Raw genomic sequence first — 27,943 nt, 5'->3', positions numbered from 1 at the left:
TTTACTTGACTTGGAAAAAAGTAAAATGTAGTTCAACTATGGACTAATTTGGAATTTTGGAAATGTGTATTCCACATGAGGAGTATGTATGGGGCGGGGGTTAGAGCCCGAAAAGAGCCGTGTGTGTCAGATGGGGAGCTGTGCATGGCCATATTCAATCCTCAGGCCCACCAGCTTTCCCACACCTGTACTAAACAGAAGGAAATACCACACATCTTTTCTTCAAAACTGACTTTATTAAAGTGCAACTGAGGGCTAGGGGCATGGGTCTTACAACAAAGCGCCATCAGCAGAGAAAAAATAAACATACCCCTTCAATTTATAAACAGTAGATGAGGGAGCTGGTAACTCCTTTTTAACACTGGAAATAGCAAGTTTTCTTTAATTCATCAAATGGCACAAAAGGCTTCAGACAGTAATTTTGAAAATGCTGTACTTGCATAAGGAATTAGAAAAATACAGTTCCTTGAACACTTAACTGATTTGCATGTCACATCAGTCTTTCAGAATGCAAATTTGCTTATTATTGAAAATCAACCAATTGTTTTAGGAATTCACTAGAAACAAACACAATATTTTTCTAATACCTCTAGTCATAACTCAAATCCTCTATGCTTTTGTATGAACAGGATTGAAATAGGCTTTTAACCTATATGCTGATGAGTTGTTTTTACAGCTTTGGAGCTCTATAGAGGGGATAAATTGTGGTTTGTTATATAGCCTTTCATTTATCTCATCTCTTTTGCTCTCACAATCAAAATCCATAATCTTTTAGAGTGCAACCAAGCTTCAATCTCTTCCAACATAACTTAAAGCATTATCAGAGGTAAAATAGGTTCTACTTAATGAGCAATGTCTGAAAGTCTGCATTGGTTTGTAACAGTTTATACTGCTAGGACAGTTCCTAGACAAAATTTGCTTTAAGTCCTCATGATCAGTATAGACAGTAGTTAGAGGGTATCACTTAAGGAATAACAATGTAATCAAACTCAGCTTTCTAGCCGTGGAAATAAAGAGTTCTGGGGGTTGATATATGAAGTATTACAAGTCAAACCCACACAAACCTGCTTTCCTTTAACCACAAATTAAGAGAATTACTGCAGCAGCTGCAGGAATAGCCTCCCCCCGGTTGCAACTAGCTTCTGGGAAACATAGTTTTTCCAGTAGCTACTGCAGTTTTAGTATGTAGCATATCAAACATGTCTCCCTGAAGGCCAAACAAGACTGCTACAGCACCAGAAATCAGTGGAGGAGTGGGTGAGAGTTAGGGAATCAATTTTAGATTTACTGAGATAAAAGTCCAGCTACTTCCTGCTTTTGTTTTGTTCTTAAATAAGTAGCTGGGCTTATTTCAGCCAACTCTAATACAAGCCACAGGGAGCAACACACCTATCACCCCTAAGAGAGGTGCTGCTTCTTGCCTTGTTGCTTGCCTGGACAGGAAAGAGGTTTTCAATGGCAGTCACCTGCCCACTGGAATTTTTTTTGGGGGGGGGGCTGAGAGAGGATGGCAGCCACACTGTTGTCTGAATGTGCATTTGTGGCTTGGTTTGTATGGTACAGTCTAATAATTTTAGGTGTTCCAATGCAGAATTGCAGACCACCCTGCTCATAAATAGTACAGTATATAATAAATGGGTACCTCTAGGTGACACAATTTCACATGGAATACATTTCTAAAAGTCCACCTATATGCCTGTTACTGCTAACACAATAACACATATGTTCATGATTTCTCCTAAATAGTTTATTGTTTGCAGCTCCAAAAACCATATAGACTCCAGCCTGTTGCCTGTGCTATATGAACATTAACCCTGAGAAGTACTGTTGCCAGAGTATAGAATGTTAGTTGTTAATTTATAAACAGACTAGCCCTTCTCTAGTGATGCTTCAAGAAAAGCTGTGAAATAACACTGCTTCAAAGCATCCATCTCACTGCTAAAAACAGACATTCATCTGAACCAACTAAATAAATGTATGACTATATATCACAGAATAAGAGAAATTATAGTATGAGACACCTTTACCAAGTCCTATTTCATCTTGAAGCCCTAATATCTTCAGGAAAAGACTACCCCCACACACACTTATTTCAGAAATCTACAGAAAATAGAACAGATTATTACTGGTCAATGGTTGAAAGTGGCAGTTCACAGTTCTACACCCTTTAATCTTTCATCTAACGTTCTTTTTAGCATTTTGAAACTAGTGAAATTAACAGGTGAAGAATACCAATCTACAGTTGCCCATTGTCTCTCTTGCCCACCCCTGGGCCAAACACATGACCTTAGTATTGGAAAAAGAAAAACAGTACCGGTTTATCCTAATTAATTTGTAGTGCCTGCTAGAAAAATGAGAATTTGTATTGGCAATAGCCCTAGCAAATAAGGGAGGGGCTTATTTCAAAGCATGCATAACTCATATTTAAGAGGGTATGTAGTGGAGAAAGAAGAGTTTTGCAAATATTCACGCAAAGGAAACAACATCCATTTCAAACCATCAAATTTATTGAGAGCTATAGACCATTTCCATCTATTATCGGTTGAATTGGTCTAATACTAGTGCATCTCTAAATACTGAGAACCCAAAATGGTACTATTGAGCTATATTAACTCTTGCAACAATGCTAATATCTAATGACATAGCAGCTATGATTTATTTTACCTTCCTCCAGCATGGGAGGTTTTTCCCCAAAGGCTTTTGGAGCTATAGCTCAAGAATACTCACTATTGGACAATAGGGCTACAAAATAGAAAGCAGGCAAATATAAAAAAGGAAAACTGTTAAAGCTCACTGGAATACACTGAGGCACTTTATTCTGGAAAATGGGTAACAAAGACAGCACTAGAAAAAAGCATTGGAAATTACCTAACCAGCAACTCCCAACCGCCATGGCAAAGTTCCCATCCTGCTGAATCAAAAAGCAAAAATTCCCATATGGTTAGAGGACACTTCACATACAACATTTGTAGGTGTGCATGTAATGTGGGAAGATAACCCCTTGTGTGCACAAACTATGTATTATACATGCATACTCACCAGGGAGGCGAGACTGGCAGTGGCTTCCTCTCAAATAGCCAACCGATAGTAAACCCAGGCTTTCTACCACAACGTGGGTAAGGATACTTCCTCCCAACTTCACAATCATTAGAGCCAAACCCTCATCAACTTGGCTACTGTGCTAAAACTACGGCTGACTGCAATTACTTTTGCCATCAGACATCCTGGATGCTCCAAACAATCAAGTGACCATTATAGTAAGATGGAAGACAGTTTTATGGTAAACAGGAATGCAGACTGTCATAGTGGCAACTATCACTCATTAAATGTAAATCAAAACTACACTGAATAAGGGCCTGCCCAGTGAAGTTTCAGGAGTAAATAGCAATTACAACATGAAGTAAGTAATAATAAATTTGAGATTTTGAAAGGTGAATGGATTAAAAATGAAACTAGGCTAAAGCTCAAAGACTCTTAAAGAGTGTCTTTCACCTCCTTTCTTTCCCTTTAAATTGCATCTAATTAAGAGCCTAGAGCTTGCCGATTAGAAGGTCGGCGGTTCGAATCCCCACAAAGGGATGAGTGCCCATTGTTCGGTCCTAGTTCCTGCCTGCCTAGCAAGTAAAGTCAAAGTCAAAGTGCAAGTAAATAGGTACCACTCCGGTGGGAAGGTAAACGGTGTTTCCATGCGCTGCTCTGGTTTGCCAGAAGCGGCTTAGTCATGCTGGCCACATGACCCAGAAGCTGTCTGCGGACAAATGCCAGCTCCCTTGGCCTACAGAGCGAAATGAGCGCCGCAACCCCACAGTCGTCCACGACTGGACCTAACGGTCAGAGGTACCTTTACTTTTACTTTTACTTGCATCACATACACTGAGACCTGTAGCAATTTGCTACATAGTCTGTCTATGAATTCTAGGAATGGCTATAGGATGCTTCCTGTGGCAAAAGAGCATATTCTATTTACTATCACACCCCTAAAATGAATTGAAATTGTTGTTTTTTTGTTTGTTAAGAAGCAATTGAGCCTTAAGAATTTTTGCAACAAAAAAAATTCAACACAGGTCATAATGAATAGGCCACATGTTGCCAAGACATTGCCTCCAAAATGTAACGTGTTAACACAAGCACTGGAGAAGAAGAAAATCACCACTGCCACATGATGAGTATACATGTGTTAATTTGAGATGATGATTATTTACAGTACATGAATGGAGAAGTTCAGCCTACAAATGTGGTTGAAGGGAATCTTAGGAATTTCCTGATCATCTGTTCTGCAGAGGGTAACTGGAAAAGGCAGCTATGGCAAGGAACTAGAGAAAACCACAACTCAACACTTTCACATTCCTAAATAGCACTATAGTAAAGAGGTACCTGATTGCCAGACAGGTAATCATATCCAATTAGTACACCAGGAGGGGGGGGAGGGGTTCATTCGGCATCCTTTGGTTAGCAGAATAACGAGGGGTAAAGTTTGAATATGTCTACTATGGTGGAGCTTGGATATTTTTAAAAGTTTGAAAAAGGTCTTTTTTTTTTTTTTTACTTTTGATTTATACACATCTCAGCAGCCCAAACAAGCTGCAGCAAATGCTTGAAGGACATGAGAGCTTCCACTCCATAGAGCCAGCAAACACCAACAGAGTAATATTTAAATTTTGTTTCCATCACACACACAGCACCAAACACTGATAAGACATATCTTATTTCATTCCTCTTGGGTAGAAATCATACCTGGCTGGATTAAAAATAAACTTTCCACAGGTAGCTATTATCTGGCAAGTTTACATGACTTACTGGCTTTCAGGTCACCATTCACTCTACAGCCAAAACCAGGCAAACAACTGGGAGGGACAGCACAATGCTGCTTCGGTTGAACTATGTGACTTCATTTCTTTGAAGACCTTGTGCTTGGCTTTTTATCAGTGGTCAAGGTCAATTTAAGGCTAAGCGTCTTTCACTCTTGAATTTGTGCAAACGCAACAGGGAAAAGATGTCCAAAGCAGGGGCTTCTATTTTGACTTTGCAAGTGGTGCCAGTTCAGCTTACAACTGCTGAACATTTCTCCTTTTTATTCATCAGAATGATAAAAGGGTCTCTTTGATAACTAAACAGATATAAAAAACAGGATGCATTAAAAGGGCAAAGGGAGAGGGAAAACACAAAAGTAGCAGAGATCAGATACACATGAGGGATCAAAGAATATGTCTTCCCACCAAACTCTTATAATTTCATCCCTGCATGGGAGACTATTGCTTTACCCATCCAACATTAAAGAGCTTTAAGAATTTCATTAAATATATATGAGGGGGTAGAAAAGGTATAAAGCAAAGAGGTACAGTGGTACCTCGGGTTACAGACGCTTCAGGTTACAGACTCCGATAACCCAGAAATAGTACCTCAGGTTAAGAACTTTGCTTCAGGATGAGAACAAATCGCGCAGCAGCGGCACAGCGGCAGCGGGAGGCCCCATTAGCTAAAGTGGTACCTCAGGTTAAGAAGTTTCAGGTTAAGAACAGTTTCAGGTTAAGAATGGACCTCCAGAAAGAAAGAAGTTCTTAACCCGAGGTACCACTGTATTGAAGAAGCACTAACCCACTGGGGTTTAAAAGAGATCTGGGAGGTCAAGAGGAGCTGTGCAATACCTGAGGAAGCCGAGACAAAAGAGCTACCAACCTCATGCTACACTGAGCCTCTCATTCAAGAGGTTAAAGGGGAACCAAGAAGCTGCAAGAGCAGCTTATGGAAGGGAAATCTCCAGGGATAACAACAAACTTTCCTTTTCCCCTGGAATGTTCTGTGGCGGTTTCCAGTGTATAAGCATCCCCATTTCTCAGTTATACATACATATTAAATGTGCAGGGGTTTTCAAAATGACACCCCTATATGTTAAACAGGAAGATCCGATACCAGTCCACTAAAAACATGATTGTCCCCAGGCTTAGCTTTATAGTGTACCCTTGCCCCATCACCCTTTTTGCTACATGAATTTCCCATTAACAGCAGGCACCACAACCCTCAGCCAATGCAACTAAGTGTAGATTCAGGCGCTACCTCCTTGAGGAGAGGCATTCACTACTTCTTCCTCAATGCTAGTGCTACACCTACTGCCACAGCTAGGATGGCCACTGCAGCTGCCCCACCATATAGTAGAATTGATTTGCCTTCTGGTAAGAGGATGGGTTTCTCCTCTCCAGCAGGAGTCTTCTCTTCCTTTTCTTCAGAATAGCTTCCCTTTATTTCTTCTTCTGGAGGCAGTATTCTTTCAGGTTTGGGGGTAGCTTTTTCTTCTGACTGAGTTAATTGCTGGACAGGTTTACTCAAGGCTGGAGCTTCAGGTTCTGGCAGCAGCACCTCTTTCCCCTCTTTCTGGTGTTCCTTATGTGAAGGTGCAGAGGGGCCTGGCTTTTTAAGAGACACAATTTCAGCTTCTGGCTCCAGCAATGCAGTTGGAGGTTCTGGGGAAGCAGACTTTGCAGGGTCAGCCTGCAGGACCACTTCTGACACCACTGTTTCCTCAACCCCCTCTGGTATCTCCTCCTTTTCAACATGAACAATATCAGAGTTTGAAGAGTTATTTTCACTCCTTTCTTCCCCACCTCCATTGCTGTCCAAACTCTTCACTTCTTCAGGATCCATAGCCACTTGCTGCCAAGACTCAGGCCCCAACGAGACAGGTAAGCTCTCAGTATGCCAACTCTGACTAGCTGACAAAGAAACTGGCAAGCTCTCCGACTGCCAAGATGTTGTCACTGTAGGCGACTCAGGAGGGCTCACCTGGCCTGAGTTGTCACTAGTTAGGATGTAGATGTCATTGCTATCTTCAGCAATTATTCCGTGGTACTCCTCTTCTTCAGAATCCAAACTAAAGACAGTACCCTAGAAGAAAAATGCACATAATCAACAAAGTTAGCAGCACTTAATTTTACATGATACAACCACATTACAGAAGAATGGTAGCCTTAATTCAGAACGACCCAGAGAACGTATAATTGCTACATATAGTTGAACAGCCAATGGATACAACAGGTTTCCATCAGAGTGCAGTTGCATGCAATTATTGCGGGGGGCGGGGAGGCAACAAAACTTTAATACTTAAAGAGGTTTGCATATTGTCAAAACTAAGTATTGAACAGTAGTTGTCTTCTGTCTGGTTTGAGACAAAAGTATTGTACTTGGATATGGGAAAGAGACCTGGATTCAGTTCTCTACTATTATGAAATTCTATGTGTGTGCATGCACACAAAAGTCAGGATCAGTCACCCTAACCTATTTCACAGGACTGTTATGAGCATAACACATGAATCTGATGAACATTATTTCACAATACACATGCAGTCAATCAGAAGCTGTGCCTTGGCTCCCGAACGTTTTGGAAGTTGAACGGACTTCCAGGACGGATTCCGTTTGACTTCCGAAGTACAACTGTAGTTCTGTAGCAATCTCTCACATACTCTATGGTGAGTGTTGATTCTATTAGGAAAGTGCCTCAACTGAAATTGTACTACATAGGAGTTACTTTTTTATTTCTAGAAATCTATTCCTCAGGAGTCACCCATACACATATCACAATTTCTTCATAACTTATAAAAATTCAAAGCCTATTTGAATTAACTGAACTTTTTTTAAAAATAATAATAATCTGGTATCTGTATAGAGAGATAATGTTATAATACAAAGAATATTGAAGCATTGCTAACCAGAACCACTCAGGCATCCTTCAAGCAAAGCTCTCAGAGCTTCTGTTGATGGCTGCCTTTCACAACTATCCATCTGTGCTAATGGAATGTGGCACATGCAAAAAGCTGCATCGGGCTGGACTGCCGCCACACAGAAAGTAATTACTCAGTAAATCCCCATCCACCCTCTTTCCGTGCTGATCAAGCTGTCTCATGAGCTCAGGAGCTTTATGGTGAAGAGTACATGTTATTCTGCTATGAATTGTTCCCACTCCTCTGCCCTCTTCATAGCTCCAGGCTAGCTTGCACTATTCACCCTTGCTTCAACACCAGAGTCATGTAAAACAAAAATCAGAACACAGAGCACTATAATGCAGACAGGCCCTCCCATCAGATGTTTGTGATATTCTAATCAAGAATGACCCTGCATCAGAAAACCAAAGGAATATTGAGAAGAGATCTGCACAGGTAGCAGCAAAGAAGTTTTGCCAACAAAGATATTTTAGTAGGTTTTTAAAAATAAAAACAAAAACAAGTAGAGTATGTTTTAAAATAAATCAATACTAAGAAAGAATAAAAAATGTGTTAGGCACCAGAGGCCTAACCTCTGAAAATTAGTTCTAGAGAGCTGAGTTCAATTAATATTACTCCCAGTGTCATTCCGCTTATATTGTTTCATACAACTTAACCTTTTTGGCCCCGTATTTTACTTAATTGAGGACACAAAACTTGCCCAGAGAAGATCATTCTACAATTACTAAGTGTCTGCAAAAAAAATTGGCTATTTTTGAAGACAGACACTCTGATGCAATTACCTAGCAGTTTCATTAAATAATCTAGTATCTGAACTGAAAGATTATGCCCCAAGATGAATAACATTAAGCTGTGTATACTACAAATGAGAACATTGTAAGTTGCCTTATAACAAGTCAGATCATTGGGTCCATCTTTCTTAGTACTGTTGACACTGACTCGCTTTTACACGCAGAACATGTGCTCTACCACTGAGCTACAGCCCTTCCCCAACAATGAGTGTGGAATTCTCAGTTACATCTAGCCAGCAATACTGCTCAAATAGATTTCTTATCTTCATAAAGGAAAGTTGTTGTTACCTCCATTTCAGCACAAACTGCACCACAGGCTACAGAATCCTTTTATCTGTACCACATGATCCACAGAACAGGCTATTTTATGCCACTTGAGGTGTTATACTTAATCTTCGTACATCAACAGTGCTGTTCTTATCTGAAGGTCACACAAAGGTCTTCAGATTGCAGTTTAACAGCTTTCAAATGTGCCAGGAATTAGCAGTTAAAAAAAGAAATAATGGAAAAGATAGAGCCATGGAATATTAAGTAGCAATGAAGGAAAAGACATCTTAGACAATCTCAAATTTGAGAGTGCAGGCTCCTGAAGAGGTTGGCTTTCCAGGCTTGGGGGTGGTGGGGAGAAGAATAGGTTAAGAGGCTGCTCCCCTAGGTGTCAGCTGAAGGAGTAGGAACAACCTCAATAAGAGGGAGAAATAGACACTATGGAAGGGGTTGAGACACAGAAGAGTGAAGTGTGTGGGATAGCAGGCACCGAGGAAGGTGGGTGAAGCTGTCTCTAGTATGCAGTGAAGCAAGAGAGTGCTGAAGGTTATGGAGTCTTCTCTAAGCCCAACTTTATTTTGTCCTAATAGGATTCTTATGCTTTTCATTCACTGTCCTGAGACTTTGGACATAGGACATAGGAACAGGTTACAAATATAAACAAATTTAAACTGCATATGCAGGATCCCAATGATTTGTTTTAGTATTTCAAAACAGTCAAGATGCTAAGTATCACGTAGATCTAAAATTAATCAGTCACGCTACCCATGCTGCTAAAAACAAACACTTGCTCATTTCACTTAGAAAAGCATACAAAAAGACACAGGAACTCTCCTTCCAGGAGCAGTTAGTCTGTACAAGCAACATTAACCTATTAAATAGGACCTCCCCTTGTCAAATACAGTGTTATGTACTACATATTACAGTCCACAATATTCCATTTTCAAGCAGAGAGGAGAAACTAAGTCAAGAGGTAAGCCATCTAAAACAGGAATTGTTATCTGATACTGAAATCTGCAGTAGACTCCTTTTTAAAGTCAATAATGTCTCACAAGCCTACAAATCTCCAGCTAGCATTTATTGATATATCCCTTCCAGCAATTATTATTTTTAAATTACACCATCCATTATGTTATCCTGGATTCCATTATCTCACTTCTGTAAGCAAGTGAAGTCTGAATAAAGGTACATTCTTTTACTCTCTTACAAAACACACTCTCCAACAAAGCATGCTGCTATTTTAATACATTGCCTAAAGATTTCTCCCTTGTCATCCAGAGTCAAATCTTGGAATAAAGAACCAGACAATTTTGTTTTTTCACTGAAAGTATGCCACTATTAATAGTCTGAAAAGCAAGATGCTTAGAGGTTTCACTACACTGAAGCAGAATATAAATTTTGTTAAGCAAACAAACCTTGATGCAAGATCCTGGTTGTCTTTCTAATAAGAATGAAATTATCAAGTTCAAAACGGAAATGAAGTTTGTTCTTATACCACTACCATCAGAGTATAAAACACAGCTACTTACCACCAACTTCAGTTTTAGAAACTGAACCACTACTTTACACTTCTAAAGACAACAACAATGCCAAGACTGAAAATAAAACCCAGAATCAAGCACTAGGGGAAGTAGCCTGCTTTCCGTATCATTCTATAAACTCAATCACAATCGCAATGGCAAGGAAAGCAATACTTTAGACTTTAATTGTGCATTGCAGCTTCTAGTTCGCTTTTTACAAGTCAAATGGATGTGCAAGTTTCCAAAGGCACTTAATTATACTTTCATGCAGAGATTATTAAAGCAGAGCAAGCCACAAGCATGTAAACTGGTGACAAAGCAGAATAACAACTTTTAAGCAAAAATAGTTAGTCATCTCTATTCTTCTCAGATCTCCCACAAGTCCTTTTCAATGTGGATGAAACACTGGAAATTAGGACAAGGTTGACACTTTTAAAGCATAATTATACTACTTCAGTAGTAAAGTCTTACCCAAACTGACTGTTCTTACTCTGCACTTTTCCAAGAGAAGTTTCTGATGCAGCAGACACAGCAAACAGAGGGAGAGTGAACAGAGAAAGGGGAGGGAGTATGCGCACTGCACATCAATTTGTTTGTGCCCTAATACAGCTTCAGGGCAAGCTGTAGAGCTAAGCTGCTGCCAAATTAGAATGAACGTTTTTTGTTTTGACCCAGTGGAAAACATGGAACCTTTCTGTGACTCTTCTGGTTTCCATCAACAATGTCTAGAGAGCAAGCTATGTCTACAAAAATGCTCACAGCTAGATCTCTGCCTCTTATGATTAAAGAAGTACACTGCTACCTTGAAAATGAATTCAAAGCAAACCAACCTACTGCCTTACAAGAAGAGAAGTAAAGCAAAAGTATATATTCTGCATTGTTCTTATAATCCTTTTCAAGTTCAGTAACCAACAACATTGCATGACTCTGTTTCTTTTAGGTCAGAAGCTATTGCTTACATATGCAAAACTTTATGAGAACTTAGAAACTGCAACTGCATTTTGATTCTTCCTGATATTGAAATTACTACAAAAGCAGACTTAATGCAGATTTCACTGAAGAACGTTACTCGTTACTCACTGCTCCCACTCAAAATGTGTGCAACACAACTTCTCATTAGAAAAGGAAAAGCAACATAGAAAAAATGTCTGGAAACCATCAGAACAATGAAAAGGAGGACATTACCTTTTTAAATGTGCTACATTTAACTTTTGTAGTCTTGCAGCATAATCCTATGCAGGTCTATTTAGAAACAAGCCCAGCTGAGTTCTATGGGACTTATTCCCAGAACCAATCTTCTTCTTAAAGGTTGCCATTTCTGCAAAAATCCTCCAAATATCAGGAAATCTACTCTTGACTGACGTTCCATTACACAGTGATGGCACTGGGTGATGAATCCAATATTAAGATTCTATATATTCAGTTTGTAGTATCTTATTGCTCCAAGTGTGTTCCATGTTGCATGACTATTTTTTACTTCAGTCTAATTATTTTCCTAGTCTACAAAATAGCTCATTCGGTCTGGATTATTTCCACTTACTAAAGCTCCTGAGGTTGTACCGTTTTTGCCACTGCTTCCTCTGTAGAAAGACCTGATGTTTTCACAAAGCTCTAAATCTATAGAAAGACTATTTGTGACTTTCGTGCAAGGAATTGGGAGACCCTCATGACATACTCTTTAATGACTAATGGAACACAGAGTGTTAAGACACTATTAACTAATCCATTCCTTGCCTCTGCTGGAGTAGATGAATATTTAAGTGATTTTAGTCTTTAAACAACTTTTAAGCTATCTCCTACCCGCCAATACACATTGTTGTTTCTTCTTCCTTGGACAGGTTCACCATGACTGGAAATTTAGGAGGTCTAGCTGAACCTTACACATTGGGATTAAGCAGCTCAGGGGCAGTATTACAGCTAATTCTCCAATTCTGCTGTACTACCATTAGTGAAGACCAGCAAGAACATTTGCTGTGCATTCTGAGCTTCCAAACAGAGCAATTAATTTGAAGTTTCCCTATTCAAGTATTTAAACACGACCAAAAAGCATTGCTTAATGGTAGTACCATGTTTCAGGAAAACTTGAAATACTGCAGTCTCAGTTTCTTAAAACACAAATTTGTTAAACCAAATCAAAATAAGACTAGGTACCAGCCACAAAACTGAACCTTGTGCATAATGACATGAAGATCAAGATCAAAATACCCAAGATCTTACTCTTAACCACAGAGTAGTTAATCATGGCAGTTAATCATTATTCAGTTTAAAAATTATCACCATTTCAATTCTTTCTTCACCTTTCCTGCACCATTTCAAAAATAGCTCTGCCCTGTTGGTTATGCAGCTTCTGTCAGTCCAATTTTATGCCTGGCTAGAGGTGAATAGATAAGTGCATGGTTCATGGAACTGCCAAGTCAACTACAAACGGTCACACAGTGAACATTCCCTCCCTCTTAGACACAGCTAGGCTGCTGTGTGTTTTCAGAAGCAACTATGCATTGTGACACGCATGTTTATAAAAGGCTTTACAGAAGTCGTTGAGGTATGGAACACAGTCTTCTGAGGGTACCAAAACATCAAAAGAAACAGGCGGGCACAATGCAAGAAGTTATCTACTGGCCAAAAACAAAAAATCTAAGACATTTCATTAAATCAAGGCCCAAAGCATAACCAGATGTAGGAGTCATTGTTTATTCTGCAGGAAGTGGAAGTCATAAAGGCATAATCTAAACACCAGCTCTTGCACCAGGCAAATATGCAATTTGTACAGTCAAGAAACATATTTATTCTTATGAGAAAATAAGGGCACAAAGGATATGAGGGCGAGGGGAAAGCCCCTGGTAAAACCACTGTTTGCACCCTCCTAGTACACTTTACAAAATCAAAATATGAAAAATATATAATTTTAAAGGTTATTAGTATGTTTTTGCTATTTAGATTTTCGAACCACTGAACAGCTTTACTTTCAGAATAAAAACAACTTGGGAGTCATTTCACTAATCCCAGATTAATTCTGTTTAAATCTGGCAGTGTTCTATCTCCCAGAGAGGAATAATCTGTATGCTCACTGTGCTCCAGTTCAACTATCAAGTTGTAAGAAACAGATGGGAGGGAGGGGGCCTGGATATTCTTAGAGGGTTTCGTTGTACCTTCAAAACACAATTTTCAAATAGCACTTTAAGTAGAACCCATTTTTTCTTAACCCATTTCACACAGGGATCTAGAGAAATACAACTTAAAGCACTCTGAAAAATTCAATAAAATTAAAACAAGCTCAATCTAAATGCATAACCTGAATTTGTTCATGACTGTGAGGTAGCTCAAGTCTGCTGCCCCACGAAAACAGAACTAAACTCATATGAGTTTTAATTAAGATCAATTTAAAAATAATGCTGTTACCTTTGTTCTTGTTCATTATCCTAAATAATATCTATATGTTCTGCTATGGACAAAAAAATCAACACTGCTTTCCTTTGAACAGTTAGTAAATCTTAAATACAACTGTTGTACAGAGAGATGCACATATCTGTTCATCAACTCTGGAGGAAGACACAGTTGGACATTTAACTTCCTTACCCATCCACCTTGCTGGATGATATAGTCTGCAACATAGTCTTCCAGGTAGGTCACTCCAAAATTCAGCAGTGCCCCAAGTGGTTCTTTGCCCTGTCTTGTCAGTTCCATCAGGAATCGCTGAAGGATCACCAGAGGCACTAAAACCTTGGGAGTAAAGAGTGAAGAAAGGGTAGGCGAGGAAGAGACATGATCAGGAATTGTAGTAGTTTGGAATAAAATCCTGCCACTGCGCCAAAGAGTGCTAAATACATTTATTGCGTAAGTACTTTAATTTTGCATGCATGGACATGAGATACAAGCATGGTGGGAGGGCAGCTTTGAAGGAGGCAACACTAAGCCTGTATAAATATAAATATTAATAATCTTTTTCAAGTACTCAGTTAAGAAAGAGAATACATAGAACACAGAACCCTGGCCAAAAAGCAGATTAGTCAGTGGGTCAATCTAGTCTCAAGAATCAGGCAATGAGTTCTCAACTCATCATTCCCTACCTCTCACTACTTCTTGGGCAGGTAAATGAGTTGCTGCTACTGTTGCAGGGTCTCCACTGTTTAAAATGAACAGGCAGTCAGGATGGTAACAGCAATTTGAAAGGGAGAAGAATAATGGACCTAGGTATCCCTTCTTCAAGTGACCCAATGTAAAGTGGACTGGAAAGTTTTGCTGCTGTGCAACATTATAATCTTCAAACACTCCATACAACACCAAGAAAAACAATTTCAGTATCAGCTTCAAGGACTTTCAAATGCAAAGAATGCATTACTGGCAACAGGGTAACATTCTGTACCTTCCTTAACAGTGACTTTTCAATTAAATCACCACTATCTGATCAAATTTCTGGAATTACCAAGCGATAGCACTCTCTATTTTTGACTTATCCCAAAGAAGAGTCAATACTGATTTATCTTCTCTTGCAAGATATTCCAGTAGACTTGAAAGAAATTAGCTAGCACCTAAAAGGGTATTTTTATGTGAATATCTGTGATGAGAGAAAGTCAATGCTGTCTTGGAGTCTTGAAGCTTCAACCCAGAGAGATCTACTTTACTCCAAATAAGCTCCCTAACACGAGTGGTAACTATGGCTCTCTCCCATAGGGCCACCAAGATACTAAGCCCTTTCATTATGGGCTTTTAGCAAGCATAGCACCAAGTGACAGTATCTTTTCCATTCAATCATAAATAGAATTGGAACAATTAGTATCTGAAATAAATATCTGATGGGCTGAAAAGAATCTATTTGAAAACATTCATTAAAAACTAATTGATGTACTATATGTCTAACCCTTTAAGAACCTGGCAGCTTCTATGAGATTGAAATGTCTATGAGTGCTTCACAAGGAAAAAGATGGGCTTATTTCTGTTAACAGAAAACTGGATACAACTGGCTCCTTCTGTGCTATGCATTTAGAGTGAAATAGTCATGCTTTGTTCTCTCTGAATGCATTTGGAATCCATGTCTTCAGGAAAGTTGTCATCCTGTATACATTTACATGGGTGTAACCCCCATAGAATACCCCAGGGCTGACTTCTATGGAAATACACACCATGTTGGACTGTAACCGTGACCTGAAGGATTATAGGAAGAGGAAGGAAACCACAGTAACAACACCAAATGCTTGGCAAGGGGAGATCCATCTGGATATGGGACATGGATAAAGTTGTAAAAGTCTGTGCTGGGGTGGGAAGAAAAATGCTACTGAAAATGCAATTTGAGCACTAATAGAGATACAGTGGTGCCTCGCAAGACGAAAAGAATCCGTTCCGTGAGTCTCTTCGTCTAGTGGTTTTTTCGTCTTGCGAAGCAAGACCATTAGCGGATTAGCGCTATTAGCGGTTATTAGCGGCTATTAAAGGCTTAAGGGATTAGTGGATTAGCTGCTAAAAGGCTATTAGCAGCTTAGTGCCTTAGAAAAAGGGGGTGGGGAGCGGAAAAAAACCCCCAGGAATCGCAAGACATTTTCGTCTTGCAAAGCAAGCCCATAGAGAAATTCGTCCTGCGAAGCACCTCCAAAACAGAAAACCCTTTCGTCTAGCGGGTTTTCCGTCTTGCGAGGCATTCGTCTTGCGGGGCACCACTGTACACCCATCAGCCCCACTACTATACCAATGGAGAACCCTATCCCCTACAAAGGAAAGAATGAAAACCATCTGCATCTCTGCCGCCTCCTGCTCAGTCTAAGGTTTGTCTCTCACCCATACACCAAATTTCCTTTTCCTTAATGCAAAATGTCACGTTCAATTTCTGTTGTGGATGCTGTATAAAAGAATTATACAGTACTTACAAAAAATAAAAATCATTCAGATAAAGTGCCTTCCTCACCTTCATCCTGTTCAGCAACAGTAATTATTTCCCTTTCCCTTTGTCATTTGGACAAATTATATTTATACAAAAGAAGTTCAGAGCCATAAGAGCAGTTTGAGTTTCCTAGGCCAGGTTCCAAAGAACCATAAACTAGTTCCATGAGTCCGAAAGTGCTTTCAGGCCCGATTTGTTTCCTTAAACAATAGCTCCCTATATCAAGTGACCTTATTTTCAAACTCAGGAGAGTTTGTAAGCTACTCTGATGTGTTATGGTTATCAGATGCTGAAAGTGAAAAATTCCACTGGACTAACACCACCCTTTCTGTGAGCCAAAGTATTTCTTTGGATTCCAGCTCTGGTATCAAAAAGTTGTAACTCAGTAGGAAAAGATTTTATCAGAATGAAGTGTTTTTTGTTGTTTTGAAAAAAGAGGAACATTTGCCACCTTCCAACTATAGCTGTTTTACTTCCTGTCAACCTAGAAGACACTCAATAAAAAAAATCCAATCAACATTTGGTTTGCAAGAAAGCAAATGACATTTTTAGCTCCTTGAAGGTAAGTTCAAAACTTTTTAAGATTTCTCATGGTGACCTTTGTATTCTCCTTTAGTTTATCAGTTTAGAAACTGTATAGGATGGAAGGGTTCTTAATTCTTTTCATTTCCCTTCAAAATCCTCTGTTAAAGGGCAGGTTTTCAAGAAAAATAGCCACTGGGTAAAAGTGGTAATTCCAATAAAGATTGTTTTCAACGCAACCTGTTTTGCAAGCTTTATCTGCATCAGCAATCATATTGTTAGAGTATGTAGTCAAAAAGATGTTACAGAAAAGTCTATAAATTGCAGACACTGCATTTTCTAAAAAGACTGGTAGATGTATGGTGTGATCACATTTGGAATACTGTGTACAGTTCTGGTCACCTCAAAAAGGATATTGTAGTATTAGAAAAGGTTCAGAAAAGAGCAACCAAAATGATCAAAGGGACGAAGCAACTCCCATATGAAGAAAGGTTGCAGCATTTTAGCACTTTTTAGTTAGAAAAAAGTTGACTACGGAGTGGTAAGACAGAAGTTTGTACAATTATGCATGGCATGGAGAAAGTGAGTAAAGAAATGTTTTTCTTCTTTTCTCATAACACTAGAATGGACATCCAATAAAGCTGATCAAGAAGAGCAAGGGACCTTATACAGGAGGAAATGTTCCCAAAGTTATGCTGGACCAATGCTGCTTTTCCTAAGAACACCAGCAGGAGACTTGGAGTCAAGAGACAGCCAATAAAGTGCATGGCACACTGGCATCACCCTAAAGTCTGCAAGCAGCCATGTTGCAGTGTCAACTTCTTTCAGTGGAAGCCCAACATCAAGAACATGGCTTAAGCTGATCCCAGAGACCCAAAAAGACATGAAGATGAAAAGCCATTGTTTTCTAGGAAGGAATGTGGCCTAGCCTATCAGATGTAAACAGATAAAGTGCTCCAAGTCACTACTACTATTATTTGAGCTTTCAAAAGTAATTCTGCCTGTAAATCTGTCCTACAAGAGAGACCATGGTCACTCTCTATTCAAAGTAAAGCAAGTTTTGCCAGAAAGTAACTCAGATCCGCTATTATGAAAAGAAATTTGAATAACTAAATTCAGTATGTGCATATATTTGCTTATTTTATTTATTCTGGTTCTAATGATTATGGAAGAAAGTCCTATAAACAAAACTGAGGTATTACCCATCATCACTACCTGAAATGTTGCTCAGCCTCCCCTCTCATGGTGTTTCGCTACATAGATGACACACAATCATACCACCAAATTCTAGCCCTTTACCACCAAAAAGGGCTAGAATTTTGCTTTTTAAAAAAGAGAAAGAGGAGAACCTCCATATACTGACTTTCTGTTTGCTGTTTGACTGCAGAATCATATTAAATATCATAGTAGTAATGTACCAACTACACTTACTCCTATACTTAAGTGCTAATAAAACCTGGAAGATGCAGTACGGTACAGATGAGGCAGATAAAACAGAGTACTGATTCCTTAAATTGGCACAGGTCTATAATGGATATCTAGTCAATTCAAAGTGAGGGTGATTTGTCAAGTACCTTGCTCCATCCACTGGCATGAGCTGATGCTTCCTGTGTCCTCTCCTTGTATTCCTTGTAAGTTACTGGTCTGTACAAATAAAACCAAAACACAAGATTTTAAAAAGCAAAGCAAAGGCAAAACAAGAAGGCATAACTTCCTTTTCAACAGTTTCTGCACAGTCTTGAAATGGTAATAGTAACACAGAGAGATATGTCAATTCTAGTAATATTAGATTACAGAGTTGGTGAAATGATTTGTGCAATTTTTGTTGAATCAGCTCATGCAGACAACTGACAAAAAACTTAATACTAGAATACTACAACTGAACTCCTTGAGGAGTTGCCACCTTAGTACTACTTTTATTGTGGTCAGTGACTTCCATGGGATGGCTGCAATCAGGAAACCTGTAGAGGCACAGCCCAAACCAGAGCCAGTGGTGTCTGAGCAGGTGCTTCCACTGCAACTGCAAGGCCCAATTTCTGTGGGGATGGCTCAGCAAGATATTTGCAGCTGACGGGAAGAACTGGGAGTCCACTTAGAATACACTCCCAATTGTTATTTTCAAGTCTGAATTATTCTGTGTTATAAAATGTCAGGTGATTAACAGGTGGGCAAGATCTGGGTCTGGTGTGCTGACTGGATACTAAGATATAGTAACAATTCTTGCTTGCCCACCTACTGAACATGTGACTGAAAGCAAAATCTGAGAGAGAGGAGAAACTCCCATTACTGTGTGTATATGTCACAATTCTATGTACACTTACCTGGAAGTAGCCCCACTAAACACATCTAAATAAGCACAGGATCAAGCTGCTTAAACTATGTAAGAGTGATATTACCTTTAAATCACAGTTAAGCTTAAGGATGTTTTAAAAGTAAAACATGCAGTATGCTGTTACATGGAGCAAAAAGTGTGGTCAGTTTGTTCTTCCACTGCTTCTGGGAGCTAAGCCATGGTTTGGCATAGTGTTACCTCAAAACCCAGACTCAAGATTTGTCTCTCTCCATACAAACCACAGGCTGAAACCAAATGCTTGTGATTTGTTTGGGAAAAACAAACCATGAACCAAGGTTTGGGTACAACACTAAGCCAAAACATGGTTTAGGCCCCTGCAGTGCAACAGAAGTGGGGAAGAAGTGAACTGGCCACTATTTTCACCCAGTGCATCACAGCCTAAAGTGACAGGTTAACCAGCTCATCCCAGGTGATTGGAAAGTTTCCATATGTATATGTATATATATCTTTACCTCTAACATGCAGGTGGAGGACAGAAGTGAAATTTTTAGTCCTACATAGGACTAAATTGTTCCAGCACTGGCTGCATGAGATGCTACTGGATATATTTCCTTCTGATTGACCTTTGTATGTTGTTTTTCAACAAACAGAACACTCCATGCTTAGCAGGTTTTTTTCCCTAATCCGCATTTTCCTACTTCTTTCATGAGGATGTCCTGAGCAAGGGTTAAATGCATTTATTGAGTCTAGCTTAAGGACAGCTGGTCTGCTACATCTGTCTACTGTACTCAGTACACGAGGGCTGGAAACCTTCATATCACCATGTCCACAATATAAATGACTTACAGTTTCAATAGAAGACTATATTGCAGATTTTTGAAAGCATCTACATGTTCACAGAACAACCACGTGTATGACAATTAAATAACTTTCCCACATCATTTGGTATAGATTTTGATCAATCTGCTAGATAATTAAATTTACCAAATACAGAAGCTTCCACTTGTGCTGCAATTTCTTAACTCAAAGATCTTAAAAGAATCAAAACATCAGCGATGAGCTGTGTGTGTAGAACAGCCATCACAAATCTAGCTCCAGAGACAGGTTTTTCACTCTCCAGCAGAAACCAAGAACAGACCTTGGTTACAACCCCCAGTTTGTTTGGAGAGAAACAAACCACAAGCCCAGGTTCAGACATAACAAGGTTATGAGACTCTGGCTCATTTCACAGCGGTATGTGCATTATAGTTATCTGGGAGCGAATCCTAGCTAAAAAGCAAAGTATAAACATAATAAAATAGTGGCCTGGGAGTTAGGCATTTTGATCCTTTTCACAATTGTTTTCTAATCTTTGAGACTTCTATCTCAATACTGCACATATAAGGCAATGTATAATTAAGAATCTATAACCCATCCATTCAAAATAGCATCTAAAAGCCAACCTAACACAAATTACATTTAAGGCACAACTCCCAAATTCAGCACGTTTCAACAAATTGCTCTAAGGAAATGAAACACTTTCAGCTGACAACAAAAACTTTATATTAAAGGCATCAGCTTGATCTTGGGAGGGAGCCAATAAAAAGTATTAAATTGGGACTGTTGCCAAAAAAAAAATCCCAATGCTGAAAACAAACGCTTTCGTACAACTTCAATCAAAGTCTCCATCTTTCTCCAAGCTATTGGGAACCAGTAAGTCATCTGTGGAAGTAGGTATGCATATAGCAAAAGCTATGCAATATAATAATTTAATAATAATTTATTATTTATACCCCACCCATCTGCATGGGTTTCCCCAGCCACTCCTTGCCTGCTGAGTAAAGATGGCTGGGAGAAAGAAGTTCATGGCAGGTCTCCCTTCTCTAAGAGGAATAGTCAGATGTGTTGTTAAAGGAATTTAGATAAGAAAAGATATATTTATTATTAAGAATAATTCAATGGGGAATACAACAGAATGGGCTAAGAGAGAAAAACTATTAGCATAAATAAGTGAAGGTAGTAAAAAGAACCAGGGAGGAGGGATGAAAACAGCTGGCAGGTTTCAGAGTGGGGGGCGGGATAAGCTCTAACAAGGAGAAATGACAAGATGGATAAAAATACTATAGAGACACATGCAAGGGTGGGAGAGGAAAATATAAAGGAAAAAGCCTTCTCCACTTAGAACCTCTGGATCAGCAAATTCTTCCTAACTTGGGGGTCTGTCACAATACCTCAAGATCAAACATCTGTACTTAAGCTTGAGGAAAGCTGAGCTGTGGAAATCCTTGCCACAAGAAAAATACAGTGGGAAAGAATTTTGTAATTTCCAAATATGTATTAGGTATCTGTAGAAGGTGATGCCAGTAATTGCCTGCTGATTATGCCAAACTCTGCCTCCATCTATCACCATGTTATGACTGGCTCTGCCTCTGCACCATCTTTTTTGACTGGTGAGGCTCAGTAATTTTCACTCATGTCAAGTGGGCCCCGTGGGGAGAAAGTTGAGAACCCCTGATTTAGGCAAAGCAATCTTAAAGTGTTCCTGTGATTTTCTGTATCTTAACTTAAAATGAACAAAGCCTGATACTGGTAGAGATGTGTAATGAAGTCAAATCTATACCAATCTTTGTGACAGTTTTAGAAGAATAATAATTCAAGGAACTGCTTGTATACAGTATCTCAGTACCTTTCAATATTGACTTATGTAAGAAGGGCTTATAAATACTGGCAAAAAGCTCTGTTTCCCTTTTTTGCTCTGCAACTGCTTTTCTGAATGGTATGGACTGTCTGCACAAGGAGAACTGTCGTAAATAAAGATGTGATAGTTTGTATTATTAACATGAGTGGTTCAACTTTCAGATCAGGCATAGTAGAATATAGAAAGTTTTCTATTGTGTTTTATTTTCAAACTATAAAAACGTTGCTTTTCAGACCTGAACTTCTATACATTGCCACTACATGCAGCAGAGTGAGGTAAAAAGTGCTGGCTGTAATCAATATGGCAAAATCCTATGCAGCTTTACAATAGACAGGAACTGCCAAATTTATTAAGCTATTGTGGAATCAATTATCTTATCCCTCCGATACTTGTATTACTAACATAATCAAATGTCAGTACTTTTGTTTTATAATATACCAGCTCTACATATTCATTTGGAATAATTCAATGAAATGACCTACTCCCTATCTCATGTCAACATTGAGGGTCTACCCTGCTATATGGAAAAAAAAGCAGACTGACTTACATGAAACACGTGTCTGTGCTACCTCAACGCAATTTCTCTATTACTTCCTACTTGTCCCTCTTATTAAAGGCCAGAAGCGCTCCCACTATGAGAAGGGGGAAGTAGTTCCAATAGCAGAAGTGCACCCAATATATGTTTGGCAACATCTGGGGTACCTAAAATATAGAGATATCAGTATTAGCCCCATGGCATTGTAGTACAGCATCCAGATTTTAAACACTTAGGAGGAAGGACTCTACCCTGACTACTGTCTAATAAGGAAAACATTCGGGCATTTACAGCTATCAGAATAAGCAGTGGCTTTGAAGGAAGTTGTTTTCATTGTAGTGTACTGATGTTTGTAAGTTTAAATGATGGGAAATTGTTAGCTCACTTCATATCAAGTGCATAATTAAGGAAGGAAAGTGAATCAGGTTTAGAAATAGTTGTGCCAAAATATAGTCAGATAATCAATATTACTGTATTTGTGAGAATTTTAAGAGCAAGTACCTTCCCTGCTGAGCAAAGCAAATGAGAACTCACTTGCTAAGTAGGGTCTCTAATGCCTTTTGAAGAGGTTCTTTCAATTCTTGGAATACTTTCTCTCCCAGATGAGCTAAGCAATCTTCTATTGAAGTCTCTGGGTTGGCAGGACTGAATACTGGAGATGTGTGGCAATCAAAGCCTGTGCTGGTAAAAGCTGAAATTAAAAAAAGAGAGAGATTTCATACTGTTAGTGAAATTGAAATAGTAAGTCATACTTGCAGCAGATCCACTGGAATCAATTGACTAACTTAATCAGTCATGACTAACTTAAGTCAACTGATTTCATAGAATCATAGAATCAGAGTTGGAAGAGACCACAAGGGCCATCGAGTCCAACCCCCTGCCAAGCAGGAAACACCATCAGAGCACTCCTGACATATGGTTGTCAAGCCTCTGCTTAAAGACCTCTAAAGAAGGAGACTCCACCACACTCCTTGGCAGCAAATTTCACTGGGTCTGCTCCAAATATGACTTAGCTGGTTAAGAACATAAGAGCTTGTTGCACCAGGCCAATTGCCCATCTAGTCCAGCATCCTGTTCTCAGAGTGGCCAACTAAATGCCTGTGTGAAACCTACAAGCAGAATTCAAAAACAAAAGGACTCTTTCCCTTCTGTTTTTCAACAATTAGTAACTAGTACAATCTTACATTGTACCAGAGTGCCAATTAATAAGGTATATAATCCAAGATGTGTGCAGAGGAGGGCAATCAAGATGTTCAAGGCTCTGGAAACCAAGCTTTATGAAAACGTTTGAGGGAGTTGGGTATATTTAGCCTGCAAGAGAGGAGACTGAGATAGCCATCTTCAAATATCTAAAGAGCTATCACATGGCTGATGGAGCAAGCTTATTTTCTTCTGCTCTGGAGGATAGGACCCATGCTAATGGATCAAGCTACAAGGAGTTTCCGACTAAGTGCCATTAAGACAGGGGAACAGACTCTCTCAGGAGGTGATGGCCTCTACTTCTTTGAAGGTTTTTAAGCAGAGGTTGGATGGCCATCTGTCATGGCTGCTTTAGCTGACATTCCTGCATTGTAAGCAGTTGGACTAAATTACCCTTGGGTGTCCCCTCCAACTCTACAGTTCTGTGATCCTATGATTAATATGTAGATGAGCCAAATATATCCCACTGCAATCACCAGGGCTTAAAAGTACACATTTATGATGTGCATAGCTCCTTTCAATATAATAATTATCAGGCTGGTGTAAAACAAAAGATAAAATCATCGATCCACTTAACTTGGCTGAACAATATTTAAATCAAGGATGAAGAGCCTGCATCTCTCCAAATGCTTTTGGACCCCCAAATCTCTTTAGTCCCACCTGGTATGGCCAGTAGTAAGGGATGATGAGATTGTAGTCCAACAACTGAAATAGGATTCCCATCCTTGCCTTTAGTGTATGATTAAATTACAAATGCTGAGGTTAGAGAGAGGAATGCCCTAATACCCTTCCTGGTGGGACAGAAAATATAAAATAAACATTTCTAAGGTAGAATTTGCACTTAAGCATACAGAACCAATAAAAATAACTATTCTGTAATTTTGCACGAACATAATTATGTCTCATCTAAGGCAGCTTTTGCAAAAAGAAAATAAAACTTCAATAGCAATCTTACTTAAGTTGGAACTGTGTATTTATTATATTGGGTTATAATACATCTTTCTGAAGAACCTGCACTAATCTTTGACTGCATTTTCCCTTTGAAAATACAGCTGTTTTCACTTACAGTTTGAAATGTATATTACATTGGCTTATAATACATAATTCTCAAAAACAGGAATTAATATTCCCTCTGAAAATATGGCTGTAGGAAAATTATAATTCTTGGAACATAACAACATAAGCAACCAAGAAAATAAGTCCACCAACTTGCACAGACCTTCCAAAATTTCTTCATCAAGACGTTTCAATTCTTCCTCAATTTCTGCTTTAACTTTCTCCAGGACTTCCTTATCTAAAGCTTGTGAGACCGCAGATGGATCAGTCACTGAAACAAGCAAAAAAGTTCAGCTAAAAAGGTAGATTCTTAGGATATGCATATAATGGCAGAAGAGCGACAAATATTCATCAATTACAAACACTTGCAGTTCTATCAAAGCAAAAGAACTTCAGTTCACTATAAAAATAAGTAGGAATCAGTGTTTATGGCACAAGAGCATCCAGGTCAATTTCTCACACAACAAATCATTTCTAGTGAGGAAAAAATTCCCTAAGAAAAATAAACAAGGCTGCAATCCCATGTGCATTTAGCTAAGGCCCCCTCAGCATGGCAAATGAAAAGGGATGACAGAGTTGTGTTCAATGGGACTTACTTCTAAGTAGACATATATATTAGTGCTATAAATTTGTATTTATGAAAGTGGAAGAAATTTAATAAAGAAAATGACTTTCCCCAACAAATATATGACATGCCGAATTGATGAAGTTCTAATCTCCCCAGCAGTATAAATTGCTGAGAGTGTTTCAACAGAAAGGCAGAAATATCCAAACATTAGTGATCCAGCATTACAAAACGTTAACACAGTCTCCTTGAAATGTAAGAATCTACTTTGTTCTAAACAGCAAAATCTGTTGAAAGAAAGTTGTCTTCTAATTTTGGAGATGTTTTCCTATACTTAGTGGCCTTTTTTGCATTTATCTATGGTTTAAACATGAATTTGTGTCCCCTGCCATGCAGGTCCCCACATGACTCCCCCACCCACCATATGATGCCTGCATGGCTCAAACAAGCCATAGTATGGTTTGATATAGGATTCAAACCTAGACCATGTTCTGTTTCAAACAAACTACAAGACGTAAGCCAGAATTAAACCAAAGTTACCACATGGTTTGCTTGAAGAAATTATTAAAGCAAGGTTTAAGGTAAACTGTGGCTTATTTTAATGTCCACACCATGCAAAAATGTTTGCAGGCCATTTGTTTAATTATTTCAGAACTCCATTTCAAGTTAATACATGAAAAAATGTTTTTCTTTCATTTTTATGGATGCTGGAGTTTTTGCTACTAGACTCACAAAACAAATAGTTTAATCAGACAAATAAAACTGTATGCACTCACTCCCTCTTCACTAGAGAAACCCAGATACTTAAGTGTCTTTATTTGAATACCATATTCTTCTAACAGATTTTAATATTGATATTACGGAATTTAGATGGCCTCTAATGAGCTTCTCTTCCCGTTTCCAGAAATGATTTTGTGGAATGTGACAGGAGAATTAGTATAGCACACACGCTACCACAGGGACAGATTCACTTGCTCAATTTATATGCCAAGAGTCAACCAAACTGACAAATCATGTGATGCTTAAGAGGCAAGCTTCCGGGACAACACATCCCTTCTCCCTACTCCTATAAGTATATCATGCCAATATATTTGTCCTTCAAGAAGAAATATATTTCCCCCTGCAAACGGACGTTTTCTAACAGCCACATCTCATTTTACCCACTTGAAATTTTTTATTCCATTAACTCTTTTTGCCCCAGTTTTAGAAATGTTACTCCCCTCTTCCTACAAAAATGGAGATGGAAAATTGAGAAATAAAAATTGCTGACTGCTCTCCAGGGCACTTAATTAGTTGCTGCTAGGGAGAGGAACTTGGTTCCAACTCAAACAATAACAGCAGTGGCAAGAGCAGTAAGTAGAATCAATTCTATTCCCCTTTAAGTTATACCACACTTATCTGATCACATCAACTTGCAATTCCTGCTGTACTTGCACAAACAACGTATGAAAAAGCATAAACACCACCGTGAACAACCACCAAAATGCCCTGTGTCCAAATGATGATATAGGATGGGATGAGACAATAAATGATTCCTAGGTGTTGTTAGTGATGTGCCTCTGGAGTTCTGACCTGGAGGTAAGTAGGCTTCTATCAGAAGTACCACAATTATAAAATCACATTAAAGAAAGAGTTTCGTCTGGAAAGCAGAGAAACTTACTTTGACAGTTTAACTAGTTGTATAATACCTCCCATCAGGAAAGATTGAATTACAGTTACATAAAGAAAACTCAAATCTAGACTTCTCAGTTAAGGCTTGCCCTGCCCAAATGAGAAGGAATCCATTGAGAAGAGCACCTGTTTCCCACAACTTGAGTGATGGTGATCACACATGGCAAGCTGTCATACTTGATAAGAAACCATGCTGAAAAAATGACAAGGAATTTCAATCCTTTAAGTACACAGGAGTACTATTTAGATACCTAATGTTGTATCCTCAGTGCTTTCACATTCAACCATTCAGTATTGCCAATGAATAAAAAACAGCCACTATTCAGAGGCTCTAAAGGAGACAATACAGCAAATATTAACTGATTTGACCTTACAGACAACAACAGGAAACCTGTCTAATTCCTGACACTATTTAACTAAGTTATTCATAAATAGAAAAGTAGTTTTATCCTTCTCTTTATTTCCACAGCTCTTTGTAAATAATCAGAAGAAAACAATTTAAATGTCTGCCCCTTCCAGAGAAACAAAGCACAATATATTGTTCTCAAGTGATGATTTCTGGCTGGTCCAAAAGCAACACTGCCAGACTGTACAGGAAGCAAAATTCAGCTGTACTTTGTGGGCAGGGAAGGGAAGACATTGATGGTTTCTCAGAACAGTTCTCCTAAGCTCCACGGACTGCAAATTACTGTATTCTTGTTATTAGTGGTTCTGACAAGTACATTACGGGAAGGTATCTCAGTGGTAATCTGTAAAACAATGTGCCCCATTTCAACAGTATACAGTACTGTGAATAAAGCACAAAAGAGAATCATTTTCCTCTTATAGGATGGTAAAGGTAAAGGTAAAGGTAAAGGTACCCTGACCATTAGGTCCAGTCGTGACCGACTCTGGGGTTGCGACGCTCATCTCGCTTTATTGGCCTAGGGGGCTTCCGGGTTATGTGGCCAGCATGACTAAGCCACTTCTGGCGAACCAGAGCAGTGCACAGAAACACTGTTTACCTTCCCACCGGAGCGGTACCTATTTATCTACTTGCACTTTGACGTGCTTTTGAACTGCTAGGTTGGCAGGAGCAGGGACCGAGCAACGGGAGCTCACCCTGTCGCGGGGATTCGAACTGCCGACCTTCTGATCGGCAAGTCCTAGGCTCTGTGGTTTAACCCACAGTGCCACCCGCGTCCTTATAGGATAGTAGTGCATACTAATTTAAATAAAATATTTTCTTTACTAGATATAATATTGAATTGGAATAATACTGA

The 27,943-nt window shown here is 39.0% G+C and overlaps 1 protein-coding gene across 7 annotated transcripts in view; it reads right to left on the bottom strand.

Moving 5' to 3' along the window:
- Nucleotides 1-216: 216 nt before the first annotated feature.
- The window catches only part of BCL2L13 (BCL2 like 13), a 36,077-nt gene continuing 8,350 nt past the window's right edge, over nt 217-27,943 (bottom strand). For 4 of the 7 annotated variants that reach the window (XM_083402266.1, XM_083402267.1, XM_083402268.1 and 1 more), the window contains exons 3-7: nt 24,609-24,716; nt 22,724-22,880; nt 18,259-18,328; nt 13,867-14,010; nt 217-6,879 (exon numbers count right to left, since the gene is read on the bottom strand). In XM_083402266.1, the coding sequence (XP_083258392.1) occupies nt 6,076-6,879; nt 13,867-14,010; nt 18,259-18,328; nt 22,724-22,880; nt 24,609-24,716 (1,283 nt within the window). In that variant the 3' untranslated portion in view covers nt 217-6,075. The remainder of the gene's footprint in view (nt 6,880-13,866; nt 14,011-18,258; nt 18,329-22,723; nt 22,881-24,608; nt 24,717-27,943) is intronic. The other 3 variants (XR_014502645.1, XR_014502647.1, XR_014502646.1) reach the window with 2 other exon arrangements.

This window comes from Podarcis tiliguerta (assembly GCF_965153285.1).
Source record: "Podarcis tiliguerta genome assembly, chromosome: 10".
NCBI classification, from domain to species: domain Eukaryota; kingdom Metazoa; phylum Chordata; class Lepidosauria; order Squamata; family Lacertidae; genus Podarcis; species Podarcis tiliguerta.
The sequence above is the reverse complement of the archived record's forward strand: the minus strand, read 5'-3'. Positions and strand labels throughout refer to the sequence as shown.